The sequence below is a fragment of the Lissotriton vulgaris genome, chromosome 4_1 (genome assembly GCF_964263255.1).
Source record: "Lissotriton vulgaris chromosome 4_1, aLisVul1.2, whole genome shotgun sequence".
NCBI lineage: Eukaryota > Metazoa > Chordata > Amphibia > Caudata > Salamandridae > Lissotriton > Lissotriton vulgaris.
This window is the reverse complement of record NC_141691.1, coordinates 1091649707-1091666588: the sequence shown is the minus strand read 5'-3', so window position 1 is coordinate 1091666588 and position 16882 is coordinate 1091649707. Positions and strand designations below refer to the sequence as shown.

At 49.1% G+C, this 16882-nt stretch overlaps 1 protein-coding gene across 4 annotated transcripts in view; it reads right to left on the bottom strand.

Annotated features, from left to right (window-relative positions):
• The window catches only part of CLPTM1L (CLPTM1 like), a 2174700-nt gene that overhangs the window by 868382 nt on the left and 1289436 nt on the right, over positions 1–16882 (bottom strand). For all 4 annotated transcript variants that reach the window (XM_086965311.1, XM_086965312.1, XM_086965310.1 and 1 more), the window contains one exon: positions 3082–3132. In XM_086965311.1, the coding sequence (XP_086821437.1) occupies positions 3082–3132 (51 nt within the window). The remainder of the gene's footprint in view (positions 1–3081; positions 3133–16882) is intronic.

The window sequence follows — 16882 nt, the reverse complement described above, 5'->3', positions numbered from 1 at the left end:
CATGATATATCTCTAAGGGAAGTTTATCGGGACCGGTAGCTTTCCCCAAAGCCAGTGCTTTAAGGGCAATCTCGAGTTCTTGCATTGTAATTAGTGACTAGCTCTTCTTTATGCATAGAGTCTAATTGAGTTAAATCCAATTTATCTACATACTGACCAATTAAATCAGAAGAAAAATGTTCTTGGGTGTAGAGATCTGTATAATAGTCATGAAATACCTGAAGAATACCCTCTGATGACTCTACTAGAATACCTTGACTATTTTCTATAGAGGTTATGCGCTGTGCTGTCTGACGCCCTCGCATTCTTTGAGCTAAACATCTTCCCACATTCTCCCCGTATTCATATCTCTCAGCGCGATGAATTTTATATTGGCGTGCTTTCTCTTGACTCCACACCCCATTAATCTTAGCCTTGCATTTTGCAACTTTATCTTGTGTGGCACTACTATCTTGGTGTAAACTAATATCGTGTGTTAAATCATGTTCTGCATTTGTTAAATCCTGCAAAAGTTGCGCCATTATGAATATGAATTAGATTGTTACTTTTTCTCAGTACGCTGTGTTATACACCCATTGCTGCATTGGTTAGTCATATTTCGTTCAAGCACGGACAGTCTTAGGAATATTTCTTGCGCTTGCGCACACATCTTTTCCTTAGTACATTCTTTGCATTTTTATGTCACTTAAATGCTCTTGAGGAGGCACAAACACCACACTTTAGTAACTTTTATTTTTGCACTCACGCTTTCCTCAGTTTGCATATACACGCCCATGTGCACATTTCACCCTCACTTGCACTTTTAACTTTTTGTTATATTTAATGGCAGTTTTGAGATAAATTGCATATATTCAGTTATTTCATTTATAGCTCTATTTGCACCAAAGCTTTACTTGGACATTTCCACATCAGCCTTGGTTTTACACGCAGCGCTAGCATTTAGTGCTGCTTGTGGCGCACCGTGAACAGAATGCCACTGACACACACATTGTTTGGCCATGAGTGAACTTCGTACTATGAGCTGTTGGGAAACTTCTGCATGTTTTCTTATCAGAGACATGCTTCCCGTCTTAATGTGCACCGCGTCTAGACACGTTAGTTGTTCGACAGGCGCTTTTATTTAATTTTAGAAACGCACCGAGAGCAGTGATTTACTGACTCGCTCAGTGTGGGTATTTTAACGCGTGTTTAAGATGTATTAGCACACTGTAATACTGTCTCAACTGCTCACAATGCGGCATTCTTTCCGCTGCTCTGTGTACTTACACGCTCGGATGACTGCATCTGGGGATGCCCGAGGCACCGATTTCAGCTTCCAGGATACATATGCGGGAGAACTGGGGCAATTACTGGCTTCAGCAGACAGGCAGCAAATATATAGTCTGCTTACACTTGCGGTATTCACTGTAGTAAAACATGATGTCACACATGTGCTTTACTGCATTTTGCCCACAGTCATACGCTGCAAAACTCCTCATTCACCACTATGAACATAGTAGAAACACTGCCACTGCCACTGCCTCCTGAGCTGGGGAACTCCCCAGTACCAGTGAACTCAGTTAGGAATCTTGGAGTCACATTTAATAATAGGCTGAGCCTTGAAACCAATGTCAACAAACAGGTCAGTAGCTGCCTTGCCCTTATGCGAGGACTCCGCAAGCTGCTGCCCCTCCTGCCTTTACAGGTTAGAGCCACCATAGTCAGGAGTACCATCCTCAGCCGCCTGGATTACTGTAACGCACTCTTATTGGAATCTCCTATATATCTCATTTCCAGGCTTCAAAGTGTCCAGGCGGCTGCAGCAAAGCTGGCATTGTCTCGAGAACGAAGATCATCTACTACCCTTGCCCTGGCTGACCTACATTGGCTGCCTATTCATCAGAGGATCCTTTTTAAATCCCTTTGCATTGTCTTTAGAGCAGTGCATGGACTAGGCCCCCAACCACTCCAAAACAAACTTAACTGGTACAAACCCACCCGATCTCTTCGATCCTCTTCTTTAAATCTTGTTAATGTACCCAGGATTAAAAAAACAACCCTTGGCGGTAGAGCTTTTAGTAAAGCGGCAGCTCAATTATGGAATAGCCTACCTATTGACATTAGAAAAACAAGTGATCTACTGCCCTTTCAAAAAAAGGTAAAAACATGGCTTTTCCCGAAAAACTCAAATCTTTAGATCTTGAGTCCTTGTCCCCTATCTGCTGCACAGTATTCTTTTTCAGCCTAGGTACCCAGCGCCAGGATGCCCGTAGGGTTGCAGAGCGCTTTACAAAATGGCAAAATAAATAAATAAATAACACACATGTATAAATACCACCCTATCACCAGTACAGCAATATGTGATCAAAGCCGCATGTCTGGCAGCCAAAACGCGTCATTTGGACATTTGATGCTTGAATAAATCATCATTTAACTTTCTAACTTTGCCTTTGGAGTCTGTTTCCTGGTGTTGCGCCTTTCTTTGGATGGTGGTACCCCTAGGATCCTGCTGTGGAATACATGTAGATGTATGCATATTATTGGCTATTGCTCTGGGGTCCCCGCATGTGGGCGGGACTATTCAGTGCTTATGACTATTGAGGAGTATCCCCTGGAATAGAACAATATTTTCAGTATGTTTGCTTTCGCAGAATCCAGTGCTGTGAATAGTAAGAAGCCCATTTGAAGACTTAGGAGTCTCAGCTGCTAACATCTGACTTAGCAGGAAAGGAAGCAGACAGAGGGAGGGCATGTGGCTGAACATCCTCAATGAAAATTAAAACAATTTGTATTATTTAAGAGGAAAAAAATACATTATAATTCAATATACAAAAAAGCAGGAATTTCTGATTTGTTTATTTAGCGTTGACAAATAAAAAGATTGCTACTATAAAATAGCAACAACTAAAATGTTTGAAAGCAGACTTGTATCCTTTACTAAACAAGTTTAAGGAAACTACTGGAAACAAGTTCAGTTGGTCATGATGAACATCATTAAAATATTTTTTAAACAATCTATTTGTTTTGGTTCATATTGGTAAAGTAAACAATGCACTCTACAACACAGTATCTGTTTACAATAAAACACACAAGTGAGCAAACCTGGGTGTCATACTCCTCTGTTTTTTTTTCTGACGCACTGTGAGCTCCAAACTAGTGGAAGAAAATGTAAAAAAGAAATCGATTAACATCTACAGACTGGTCATTCCCATTCTGTAAATACAGTCATCTGATCATGTGTTCTTTACAGTGTAAACGTGCATTGTCCCCATAACACCTATTAAAAATCAAATATTTGAAAACATTTCATTGGAAATGTGTATATAACATTAAATAAATAGGTTCAACATTATGACATGCAAAGAGCATCTACATTTTTGCTTGTAAATTTAGGCCAATTTTACATGACCTACTTTAAAATTAGTAGAAGTAATTTGCTGCTTCTTACTCTAGTCCACTCGTATTATATCACGTAATGTCTCATTCAGTGATCCATGCGATAACCAGAGAAAGGCAAAGGTTTTCTACTCCAACCTTTATATAGCGAAGACAATTCCTTTTTTACATTTCGCATACTGACTCAGGAGCAGACCCATTGAACGCATTGAAGCGGCGCAGCTGGTTGTGCAGGTTGGTGGTCAGACGATCAGAGGGTGATGCATTGCGCCGTGCCATGTTGGAGGGGCCGCAGGCAGGGCACTGGCTGTCTCCCATGTTCTCTCGTGGGGATCCCTCAATGCTGCTGTGATTAACTGCATGCAGCTTGTGGGAAGGTTCTGCAACAGCGGATCTCAGAAGAGAGGAGTCATCACAAAGGGGCTAATTAATGAGTTAGAACTCAACTCCTGGCCCCACGGAATAGGAGAGTGAGTTAAGGAGCCCGTTGAGCCTGCAATGCACATTTTCGCTAGTGCAGTGCACAGTGTACCCATTCTCGCCACCCACATCCCTACAAGGATTCCTTTCAAGCCTGTGTTGGTGGAGGTAGGAAGCGTGTTCAGCGTTGCAGTGGCGGTAGCCCATGGCGTGGAGGCGGCCTCACCAGAGAGCTGGTGCAGTTTGTGCTTACGAGATACCAGTGCTTAAGTTGTGCCGGTGCTTAGCACCGGCACCTATTTCTTAGGGCCGGGTCTACAGAGTACAGTGCAGACGATAAAGACGTATGCTTTGTAATGCGAGAGAACAGTATCCTCCCTGCAATTGGATTGACAGAAACTGCTGGTGATGTGACATGACGCCAGGCCTCAGCTCAGCGTATGTAACTAATAGTTTAATGCACAAGTAACTTACTTCGGTAACGATATATCTGTTAGAAACAGTAGTTAGTGTTAGATTCCTTACCTTAGAATATCCCCAGGTGTCAGACTGGATCCGGAAAATTTTTGTCAGCAGTACAACTGCGCGTTGCTAGGCGTCGTCTGCGGCTCCGTGTCCGTCGTCGGTGTCGTGATCGCCGGGATGACGTCGGAGAACTTAGACGCCGCCCACGCGCGCTGACGTCAGTGCTGTATATAGCTTTCTGCGCCAGGAACGCAGAGCCATGCAAGAAACCGACACTGGTGCCATGAAACTAGGGCCCTCAAAGGAAGATACCTTAACCCTAGATATCGGTTCGCAGAAGGTGGAGGATGAGTGGGGCAGGTAAGGAATCTAACACTAACTACTGTTTCTTACAGATATATCGTTACCGAAGGTAAGTAACTTGTGCATCTGAAAGAAACAGGTTAGTGTTAGATTGCTTACCATAGAATAGATACCCCAGCAATACCAACCCCGGTGGTGGGTCTGCGAACCAAGATCACACCAGAAAGTCCTGGAGAATGGAACAGCCGAAAAAGCCATCTCTCCGGACTTGGCTGTCCAGGCAGCAGTGCTTAGCAAGCGTGTGCAGTGAGGACCACGTAGCCACCTGACAGATGTCCTGCAAGGGGACTCCTCGACCCAGGGCAGTAGTAGCCGCCGTGGCCAGAGTGGAATGGGCGCTCAGCCCCACAGGAGGCTCCTTTTTCGTCAAGGAGTAACAGACCTTGATGCACAAAACGACCCACCGAGAGATGGTCCGCTTGTGCAACGCACCTTCCCTTCTTAGCTCCCACGTAACCAACAAAGAGCTGGTCATCCACCCGGAACTGGCGTGTGCGGTCTAGATAAAAGGAGTGCGCATGTTTTGGGTCCAGACGGTGGAGCCTCTCTTCCTCTTTCGAGGGATGCGGAGGCGGGAAGAAGGTGGGCAAGGTGATGGACTGCCAGATATGAAAGGCTGTAACCACCTTGGGCAGGAAAGTGGGACGAATTCTCAAAACAACTTTGACCGGATGGACATAGAAGAAAGGAGGTTTAGAAGACAGAGCCTGGAGCTCACTCACTATCCTGGCAGAGGTGATGGCCACCAGAAATGCAGTTTTAAGAGTCAGAAGACGAAGAGGACAGTTGTGCAGTGGCTCGAAGGGAGCGCACATCAGATAAGTTAGTACAAGGTTCAAGTCCCACTGAGGCATCACAAAGGGAACAGGAGGGAACATGGGATGATGCATTTCAAGAATCTATTTACAACAGGGGGCTTGAAAAGAGAAGGCTGATCAGGAAGCCTTAAGAAGGTTGAAAAGGCCGAAAGGTAGCCTTTGATAGTACCCAGAGCAGAGCCCTGCTGGGCAAGAGAAAGAAGGAAGAGGAGAACCTCTGAAAGGGGGGCAGAAAGTGGATCCACAGCCTTTGCTGTGCACCATGCTACAAATTTGTTCCACCTGCAGGCGTATACCGCTTTTGTGGAGGGACGCCTGGCTGCAAGAATCACATCACAGACTTCAGGAGGCAAGTCAAATGGCCTCAACTGTCGCCCCTCAATCTCCATGCATTTAGGTGAAGACTGGACAGGTTCGGGTGGAGGACCGTGCCCTGCTGCTGCGACAGAATGTCCTCCTGAAGAGGCAGATGAATCGGGGGATCGACTGACATGCTGAGTAGCTCGGGATACCAGTATCTTCGTGCTCAGTCCGGAGCCACAATGATGACTTGGGCCCGGTCGCGCCTGATCTTCTTCAGCACTCTGGGCAGAAGTGGTATAGGCAGAAAGGATTACAACAGACCGCAACTCCACTCGCGGCGAAAAGCGTCTCCGAGTGAGTGCCGCCTTGCAAATTCCAACGTGCGTTCTCTTCTGTGGCGAATAGATCTAACCAATGCTCTCCCCATTACCGAAAGAGACCTTGCACCATGTCAGAGTTCAGATGCCATTCGTGATCCATCATGCACTGGCGGCTGAGTTTGTCCGCCCTGGCGTTCAGGGAACCTGCCAGGTGTTGAACCACCAGGGTGACGCCCTGGTGTTCCAGCCATGTCCAGAGGCACAGAGCCTCCTGACAAAGGGTCCACAACTCCACCACGCCCTGTTTGTTGCAGTACCACATGGCGGTTGTGTTGTCCGTGAACACCTGCACTACACTTCCCTGGACAGTGGGAAGGAATGCATTTAGTGCAAGCCGGATCGCCCGCAGCTCCAGAAGGTTGATATGGAGCCGGGACTCCGCCGGAGACCAGAGGCCCCTGATCTCCACCTCTCCCATGTGGCCCCCCATCTCAGGAGGGACGCATCAGTCACTACTACGTGCTCCGGTTGGGTTAGGGAGAGGGAGCTGCCGCTGACCCAATTGCGGTCCGTGAGCCACCACTGCAACTGTCTCGCAGTGCCCTCCGAGATCAGGAAGTGGTTGGACAAGTTGCCCTGATGCTGTGCCCACTGAAACTTCAGGTCCCACTGCAGAGCCCGCATCCGACACCTGGCGTGATGCACCAGCAGGATGCAGGAGGCCATCAGTCCCAGGAGCCGCAGCGTCAATCTGACCGAGACTCTGGATAAAGGCTGAAAGATCGGAATCAGAGCCTGAATATCCCGAACCCGCTGCTCGGGAGGATAAACCCAAAACTGCGCCGAGTCCAGAACCGCTCCGATGAAGAGGAGCTTCTGAGAGGGGTACAGGTGTGACTTCAGCACGTTGATGGAGAACCCCAGCAGGTGCAGGAGGTCGGCCATAGTCTGGAGGTGGGAGACGACTGTCTGGGGCGAGCCCGCCTTCAACAACTAGTCGTCGAGATAGGGGGAAGACTGGAACCCCTGATCTGCGCAGATGAGCTGCGACCACCGCCATCACTTTCGTGAATACCCGAGGGGCACTGGTGAGGCCGAAGGGGAGCACGGTAAACTGAAAGTGCTCGTGGCCTACCGTGAACCGCAGGTAGCACCGGTGGGCCGGCAAGACGGGGATGAGGAAATATGCGTCCTGAAAGTCCAACGCTACCATCCAGTCTCCAGGGTCTAGGGCAGCCAGGACCTGAGCTAAAGTCAGCATCTTGAACTTCTCCTTCCGGAGGAAGCCGTTGACGCTCCGGAGGTCCAAGATAGGGCGTAGGCCTCCTTAGCCCTTCTTGGGTACCAGAAAGTAGTGGGAATAGCAACCACGTCCTACTTCTGGCCCAGGAACGCGCTCGACAGCTCCCTTGGCCAAGAGGGCCGTAACTTCCTCCTGCAGAAGTTGCAAGTGATCCCCTGACATGCGGTGGTACTGTGGTGGCATGGCTGGAAGAGTCGCCTCGAAGGGGAGGGAGTAGCCCCTTCGGACGATCTGAAGCACCCACCTGTCCGAAGAGATGGTACGCCAGTGGAGGAGGTGATGGCGGACCCTGCCTCCTCACTGACGTCGAATGGACCTGAAAGGTCGGACTAGGAAGGCTTTGAGGCAGATGCTGCTGGAGTGGATGTGGCCTGACCCTGCCGTTGTCCCCCGGCACCGCCACGGCGGTTACCACGTCTGCGGCCTCATTGAGGCTGGTTCTGCGGCCTGTGGCTGGCAGGACGTGTGGGTGCCAACCTTCCTTGGCCACAAAAGGGGCAAAGGGCAGAAGTTTGCTGGTGAAGGCCCGACAGGCCCAAGGACTTGGTCGTAGCCATGGAGTCCTTGAAACGCCAAATAGGCGACGGCCATCGAAGGGCATGTCCATGAGCGTGGCCTAGACATCCCCCCAAAAGTTGTCGGACCTCAGCCAGGCGTGGCGGCGAACCGCCACCGTCATGGAAATCTCCCTGTCCAGCGAGTCCGTGGTATCCAGTCCACACCTGATCGAGAAACATGCTGCATCCCGCCCCTCAGCAAGGGCTTGGGCGAGCACTAGGGCAGCACGTCCACAATCGTGTCCCACAAGGAGTGGGTATAACGACCCAAAAGGCAAGCTGTGTTGATAGACCGCAACCCCAAACTTAATGAGGCAAACAGTGTCTTCCCAAACTGATCAAACCTTTTCGATTCCCGATCCGGGGGAGCGGTCGGGAATGCGGTCTGGGACGTAGAGGCCTGGATCACCAGGCTCTCGGGGTGGGGTGCACGGACAGAAAGCTAGGGTCGCCCGGGCGGTGGAGTTGGGACACGTTACGATCCACAGGGGGGCACTGCGGAGGGCTTGGACCAGGTGCCCATCAGAACGTCCGTGAGGGCCTCATTAAACGGCAGTAGAGGCTCTGAGAAGCTTACTGCCGGCTAAAGCACCTCAGTGAGAGGCTAGTCCTCACAGCCGCAGCAGGGAGCTCAAGCGCCAAGGCCTTGGCTGCCCTGTGCAACACCACGCCATAGGTAGCACCCCCCTCCGTAGCCACGGAGGGAGGAGAGATGAATCCAGTGTCCGGCTGAGGAACCAGAACTGACTTTTGGTCCCCCCGAACTATATAATCGTCTTACTTTGTTTATTAGCGTGATGCATCTAGAATACTAAAAGCACGCAAATACTAATATACACACAAGAAGCAGTAATTTAGGAAATAACATACACCACGTTATACGTTTTTACACTTGATTGACACGACCGACGCCATTTTGTGGCCTCGCTCGATCCCTGCATTAGTAAGCCCTATCCTTGCATTTCACTGGAGCCGTTCCCTTGAGATACAGCTCAACTGTTGCAAACTGCTGTCTCTGCTCGTTAGGCCTGTCAAGGTTATAGGTAGGAGGAGGAGGCCGGATAAGCACATTCCTGGAGGTACGATGCAGACTCTCCCGGAGTTAGCAGAGGGGAGTCACCCGAGCTCCCTGCTGCGGCTGTGAGGACTAGCCTCTCACTGAGGTGCTTTAGCCGGCAGTAAGCTTCTCAGAGCCTCTACTGCCGTTTAATGAGGCCCTCACGGACGTTCTGATGGGCACCTGGTCCAAGCCCTCCGCAGTGCCCCCCTGTGGATCGTAACGTGTCCCAACTCCACCGCCCGGGCGACCCTAGCTTTCTGTCCGTGCACCCCACCCCGAGAGCCTGGTGATCCAGGCCTCTACGTCCCAGACCGCATTCCCGACCGCTCCCCCGGATCGGGAATCGAAAAGGTTTGATCAGTTTGGGAAGACACTGTTTGCCTCATTAAGTTTGGGGTTGCGGTCTATCAACACAGCTTGCCTTTTGGGTCGTTATACCCACTCCTTGTGGGACACGATTGTGGACGTGCTGCCCTAGTGCTCGCCCAAGCCCTTGCTGAGGGGCGGGATGCAGCATGTTTCTCGATCAGGTGTGGACTGGATACCACGGACTCGCTGGACAGGGAGATTTCCATGACGGTGGCGGTTCGCCGCCACGCCTGGCTGAGGTCCGCCAACTTTTGGGGGGATGTCTAGGCCACGCTCATGGACATGCCCTTCGATGGCCGTCGCCTATTTGGCGTTTCAAGATAAGATGAGCTAAACCAAAAGGGCTTTGTCTCCCATATATGGTCTTCGCTTCTGCACCAACCTGTACCAACTTGTATTTTTCCATCTTGGGTAATGGTTTCGAAATGTAACAGTATACATATGATGATCTGACAATGTGCCAGCAGTCTTCTTGGCGGACCTTGTGAGGTTAGGTCGCAAGGAGCTCCTCTGGCAGAGTTTGTTTGTTGTAATAAACGATTGGACCTTCTACACTGCCAACCGACTGATTATTGGTAATGGGAATGGGGCTAGTTGTAAGTATGACTCTAATTGGGTTATGATAGATAATTTTCGGTACTTCAGTTGGCGACTCCGCTGGGACTCCGCGTTGGGGTCGTCCCTCTGTAATCAGAGAAGAGACGGGACATTGAAAGGGGCAAATTTTGATCGGGGAATTAAAGAATAGACCAAAGAATTTGGGGTCTGCTCCACACTCCCGATCGCGAAAACCCCAGCTGCTAGTGACCCCACGCCGGAGTCCTTCGGGTGAAACCAGAGAACCAGCCACGTTGGCATTAACGGGAGTTGGCAGTGAAGAACGTGCAATCAGACCTGCGTGCACCAGGTGAGTGTATTGTCTTGTCTTGTGCTGGATATTGTTCCGAATTCTGGATTTGAGATTTGGCATTTGGTGACCCTCGGTCACGGAGAACTCTGTAAAAGGGGGTCTGACGGGGCAGTATTGAACCTGCACGTGCGGACGCCCCTGTTTTGGTTGATGAAAGTAACTAGAGATAGAGACCAGACGCCTTGGTGTGAAGCGCAGTTTTCTACCAGGCCGGACTGCTCTCGGGAACGTCGGCAGTTGAGATTGGGTAGCACTCGGACAGATTTGGAGCGGCGCTTGAAAAAGCGGGCTTAGACAGAATAGTTCGGGAAGTGAACCATGAATGCTGTCGGATAGCCCGTAGATTGGTCTGTGGTTTAGAAACCTGTGTGGCTATCTCTAGGCAGTCTAAGGACAAGACTGTTGTGCGGAAGCATTTTGAGTTTTGAAGGTTTGGAAAAGGTTCTCCATAGGTGAGAGTCGACGGGCTCCACCTTTTGTTTTGCAAATATTTGTGTTTTCATTTTCGTCTTTCATGTCAATGTGAATTGAAGATTTGTTTGCGCGCTGCGGTTACTTGATTTGTGTGAGAGTGAAGTCGAATGAAGACATGGCCATGTGTATGAGAGTGTAATGTTTAACGATTTGTATTCCCTTTCAGCTTAAAGTTAGATAGATAGGGGCAATGTCGTGCTTTAGTAAACTATGATTGGGCTGCGTTCACCGAGGAAGCACGAGGTTGGATGAAAGCCAGCCGGCCCCTCCAGAGGGGACTCCCAGCCATGATATGTATTGTAAGCACGGGATAGGACCCCTCCTCTTCAATACCTTATGGCACAAATATACCAAGGACAATGTGGAGCTGCAATGGCCGAAAACGAGATCTTTCGATGAGAAAAAGATCCAGTACCTGCAAGAACGCCTATTTGCTAAACGTAGTAGGCAGGCTATGTTTGATACCCTTAATAAATGGCAGAAAGAGGCAAAGCAAAGACGCATCCGGTCTGAGAAACTCCTGAAAATACAGCAAGGGCAGACTGTAACTCAGAAAGCCATTGCTAATGATAAAAATAAGACCGAGAAGAATATTGAGTATGCAGATAGACAGTTCAGGTTGCAAGTAGATAAGAGTTATGTGACACGGAATGATGCGGAAGATGAAATAGAAGATCTGTTAGATAAAAGACCTCCCCCACCGTACGCACCACAACGCATATACCCCGCAGATGGTGGCTGCACCGCAAGCCTCCGCACCAGAGGAACGAGTGCCTCTCACCTCTCCGGGGACTACCCGTGCCCCATCTACCTCAGTGAGAGACTTGGCTACCCTCATTCCTGATCCCAGACAACCCCCGGGATCGCCCCATGTAACATTAGCAAATCCAAGCCCCATATGGACCTCCCAGTCCGCTGGTACAACGCCCGGAGATCCGGGGCTAACACCGAAAGGGGAAGCGGGGGGCCTGGATGGTAAGCGACTATTCACCAGAGCGTCTGTAGGGTACGGCGAAAAAGAAGCAGTTGCAGATCAGGCCGCCCGATGGATGCGGAATGATATATATATACAGTAGCTGATATATGGAGCACTATTAAAGATTTAGAGCCGGTGATGCAGCAACATGCCCTATATCAAATGTCTTGCTACCTCATAGAGGCTTGGAAATTATGTTTCCGGGATGGGAGGGCCCCTCAAATACTGTATACCATCCGAGATTGGACTCATAAGTTTAATATGGACCCCCGAGAGGTATTCAAGAATGTCGACACCTTAGTGAAATACCGAGGCAGAATGTTCATAAAAAGCCCCAATTGGACTTCCCAGCATCCTATGCGAGAAGTGCACCCCATTTTTCATCCCGAAAATCCTGAAGCCCGTGATAATGCTGACCAGGTGATACGGGCACGATTGGACGCCCGTTTCCAGGAACAATGGGTGTACACTCCGTGGAAACGGAGTGAGGTTCTTGCATTAAAATCGCAACTTCCCGATCCCCGCAAGAACCCTACCGCCTATTACAAAGTACTGACCGAGGCCGCGGCCTCGGCTGTGATGACTCTGGCAGATGTCGAACTATTCTTTGGATTACTGGTTCCCGTTGATATATGGCGGCAGGTGCATGACGCCGATCATGCTGAACTAGGGGGAACTTGGGAAGAATTGAGAGGCTGGGATCGAGATCGTAAACCAGGGGATAAGCCCAGAAATGAAATTACCTCCTTGCCAGCAAAAATAATAGCATTTATGCATACCCTGATTCCTCCGCGAAAGGTTGACTGGGATAAATTGACAGCCTGTAGACAGAAAAAGGATGAAAAAGTGTCTGACTTCTTTACTAGATTTGAAGGGGTCTTCATTGACTTCAGCGGACAAGATTTGGCCACGGAGGGTGGAATTAGGTTGTTTGTGAATAGATTTGTTACCAACCTGGCGCTGGAAATTTCTGCGCGGTTACAGGCTGCAGAAAGCACCTGGACTACCTCCACTCCCTCCGTAATTCTGAGCATGGCCCAATATTACGAGCATAGGGAGAACGAAAGTAAGGATAAAGTAGAGAAAAAGGCCAAAGATCTTAACACGGGTGCTGCTTCAGCAAGTTGTCCGAGGACAAGGAGGAGGGAGAGGAGCCAGAGGGCCTGTGTCCAGGGGGGCGGGAACAGGCAGAGGCGCAGGCGGGCCCCTACTGTAGGGATAAACCAATGCTCATATTGTAAACAGGAGGGACATTGGAAAGCGCAGTGTCCGTTGTTGCTTGCTCAGAACGGCGCAGTCCGAGGGCGAGGACGGGGACGAGGTGGCCCAGATCGGAGTGATATGCACAGAGAGGAGGCATCCGACAAGTCTGAACGAAATCATTTCGATGGTCACCAAGGCAGACAGTATTATCATGAAGATTACGCATTCGAGGACCAGGATGGGTATGTCCACCCATAGGACAGCCAGGGACAGAGTAGGGGCCAAGTGTCGATCCCGGTCAATCAACAAGGACCCTATGTGAAGTGGGAATTGATGGGGACTTCTGAGAATTTCTAATTGACACAGGGGCAATGAATAGTTCAGTTGCTCGATCATAGGTTCCAGGGGCGACTCTGTCCGGGCAAAATAATATATCTGTGGGATTTTCAGGAGTCCCAGTAGTCAGTCCCATCTCTAAACCACTCCCCTTCACGATAGGTCCCGCTACTATTGAATCACCTTTCCTGCTAACTTCGCATTGTGGTGAGAATCTGTTGGGCTTAGATATGTTGAAAAAGCTGAATGCGAAAATACACTGCTCCCCTGATGGGGTTTATTTGACGACACAACCCCACCCTGATTCCATGAAACAATGTTTTGCTAAAAATGAACCACTCCCACTTGAGTTTGACGGCATTCCCGCTGCCCTGTGGGCAACTGGGGATGCAGACGCGGGTAAGTTAGACATTCCCCCGTCCATATTACTTTGAAAACTGGCACAAAGTTGCCACACATCCCGCAGTATAAGATCTCACCGGCTGGTGAATGGGCTCTGCTTTCCATCATTCAAGACCTCATTGACAAAGGAGTGGTGGAAGAAACGGCTGCCAATATTTGTAATAGCCCGATTCTCCCGATTTTAAAGAAAAGTTCTGATCCTACTTACAAAGGACGGCTGTCCGTTTGGTACAGTACTGCATGGTCTGTTTACAACACAATCCGGGGAAGGCAGAAAATGTCCTGAGTGGGAACTTTGCACCTCCAACGTTACCCTTTGAAGTGCTCCAGATGGATTATATCTACATGGAACGCGTCAACAATTTGAAATATGTATTAGTGGTGGTCTGTGCTTTTAGCAAATGGGTCGAGGCCTACCCCACAAAAGAGAACACTGCCCTGGCAACAGCAAAGGCTCTTCTCAAGGAGTTCGTACCACGTTATGGTTTGCCCCGTTTGATCTGGTCGGACAATGGGGGACACTTCCATGGGGCCCTTGTTAAGCATATTTGTGATGGATTACAGATAAGACAAAAATTCCATGCAGCCCGACACCCCCAGTCAGCAGGACTGGTGGAGAAATACAATGGGATTCTGAAACTTAAAATGGCCAAGATCCAGGAAAGCACGGGGTTGAAATGGCATGACACCTTGCCCTTGGCCCTCATGTCACTGCGAGTTACCCCTCATTCTCGTTCTGGCCTTTCTCCTTATGAGATAACATTCGGCCGGCCCGCTAATATATAGGGGGTGCCCAGACCACGATCCTTCTCTGATATAGAATATCCTATGTTGATCGACTATCTGTATGCTCTGACTAAAGATCTCCGTTCTATTCATCAGCAGGTAGCATCTGTACTGCAGCCTCTGTCCGAGGGCCCCGGACATCGACTACAGCCCGGCCAGTGGGTACTGGTCAAGAAGTTCGAACGAGACTCCAGCCTGGCTCCAAGGTGGTCCGAGCCGCACCAAATCTTGCTCGCAACCCGGACGGCTGTTAAAGTGGATGGGAGAAAGCATTGGATACACATCTGAAAAAGCTGCCGCTTCCACTTCCACATGATCAGCGACGCTTAGGGGGAATTCTGACCCAGGAGACCGAGAGAGCCACTGCATTCGTACCCTTTTCCGACGCCTGCGAGACAGAACAAAGGCAAGAGGAGGGAGTGACGAGATCGGGTGAACCTGTCTCTGCTGAATCTGCAATTGCTCTGAATCCTGTTTTGAATACCCCGGCAAGCGAAAGTTCTAATGAAAGAGAGATACCTACTGTGCTGTTTTCTGATCAGGAAGTTCCGGGTCATGTGCGATACAACCTGCGGCCGAGAAAGCATCACGGTGCCTCAGACCCCACCGCTAGGAGATAAGGAAAGACTCAATTGAATAGACAGGGTTTGCTAGATTGCAGGTCTGAGGTACTGAGTGGGACACTGGACTGAACCCGTTGAGAGCTGGAACTTTGATCACTGTGCTCTGTTCAGAAAGAAAGACTAACTCCTGTGAACGGCCAGGTTGTGCAGCAGGATCACTTCTGACCACAACGCTTTGTTTTCTTGAGATGAACGATAGGGGTCTGCCTGTGAGACTAACGGACACAGGGATAAGAACCCTCTGGCAGAACGGACTGCTAGCCCAGAGTTTATTTTTGGACTTTTAGCTAGGAATGTACCCTTTTGGTTGTATTGTACTGGAAGAAGAACTTCCCATTGCACCTCAATACTTGCCATTTTATGAACCAATGTTTTCTACCTGGATCACGAGGGTCAAGGTGGCCTTCGTGTTGATTATAAGTTTTCTACCTGGATCACGAGGGTCAAGGTGGCCTTCGTGTTGATTATAACTGTCATATTAGCTATTTTTTGGGCTTGTTCGTATATCTAGAACATAAATACCCCTTGCAAACATTTCTACCTTCTACTGTACCCCCACCTGAACATTTCATGTTCACCTTAGCACCCCACAAAGAACGACATCGCCAGACTTATGCGAAAAATGTATTTGTAGAAATTCTCCATAAGACACACGGTGCCACCAACATCACTGACTGTTGGGTTTGTGGGCTCCTGCCATCTGTTATGCATAAACATGATCTGTTCCTCTCTTTACCGTTGTCCTATTTAGGAAGTTGTGAAGCATGGTTCAAACTGTTCTCTGCTATGTATAATCATTATATAGAAAATCCCAAACAATACACTGAGAAGGATTATAATATGATTCTGGCATATATTGAACAGCATCAGGGATTTGACCCAGAAGGAAACGGGGGACAGGGATCGTTGGATCCAGAAGCCTGTATGAATATGTATATGGAGGTTGAAAATAGTACCCGGTTAAAGGATGAACTCTATGATTTTGCTAATTTTAATGATTCACAGTATTTCCAGCATTTTGTGGTTAGAAATGTTACCAGTGAACGCACCGTACCCATTCCCATTCTGAATACCTCTTCTGATTTCTGTGTACAGGGGATGGGGCTTGTACAGGTTGGTGACAGTGTCTGCAACTATACTTATCGCATGAAGATATTTAGTAGCCCGCCATTATTGACGCCACCCAATGTGTATTTCGTATGCGGGGAAAATGCTTACACCTGGTTGCCCCGAGGTTGGGCTGGGCAGTGCTATCTGTCCTTCTTGTATCCACCTGTATACATAGCACCATCCGATTATCATAGAACACACCAGCTACACTCAGCAAGAGCAGTACCCAATAGGCAACGTAGACAGCTCATAGCGACAGAAGTAGATCAGACTGACACCTCCTTACAGCAGTTCACTGATTTTAGCAAGGGTTTGGTCCCATTTTGGGGACCCATATTCAATAGCAGAGAGATAAGACGGTTGTCCAGAATAGTGGAGAATGTCATTAATATCACTACTGATATCATGACTAATATTACTGTAGAGCTTCAGGCGACAAGGCTCGTTTCGCTCCAAAACCGAATGGTTTTGGACGTTATCTTGGCTGATCGAAGCGGAGCATGCCGAGTGATTGGCAGCTCCTGTTGCGTGTATATTCCAGACTCCGCCCCCACTGTCCATCTAGCTATCCAAAAGCTACATCGCATAGCAGCTGAAATGCATACCGAAAATGGGTCCTGGTCATTGTCTGGGTGGTTCTGGGGGCTTCTGACAACTTGGGGTTGGAAATTATTAATGATACTGGCTGGGGCAGCCGGTGTCATTTTTA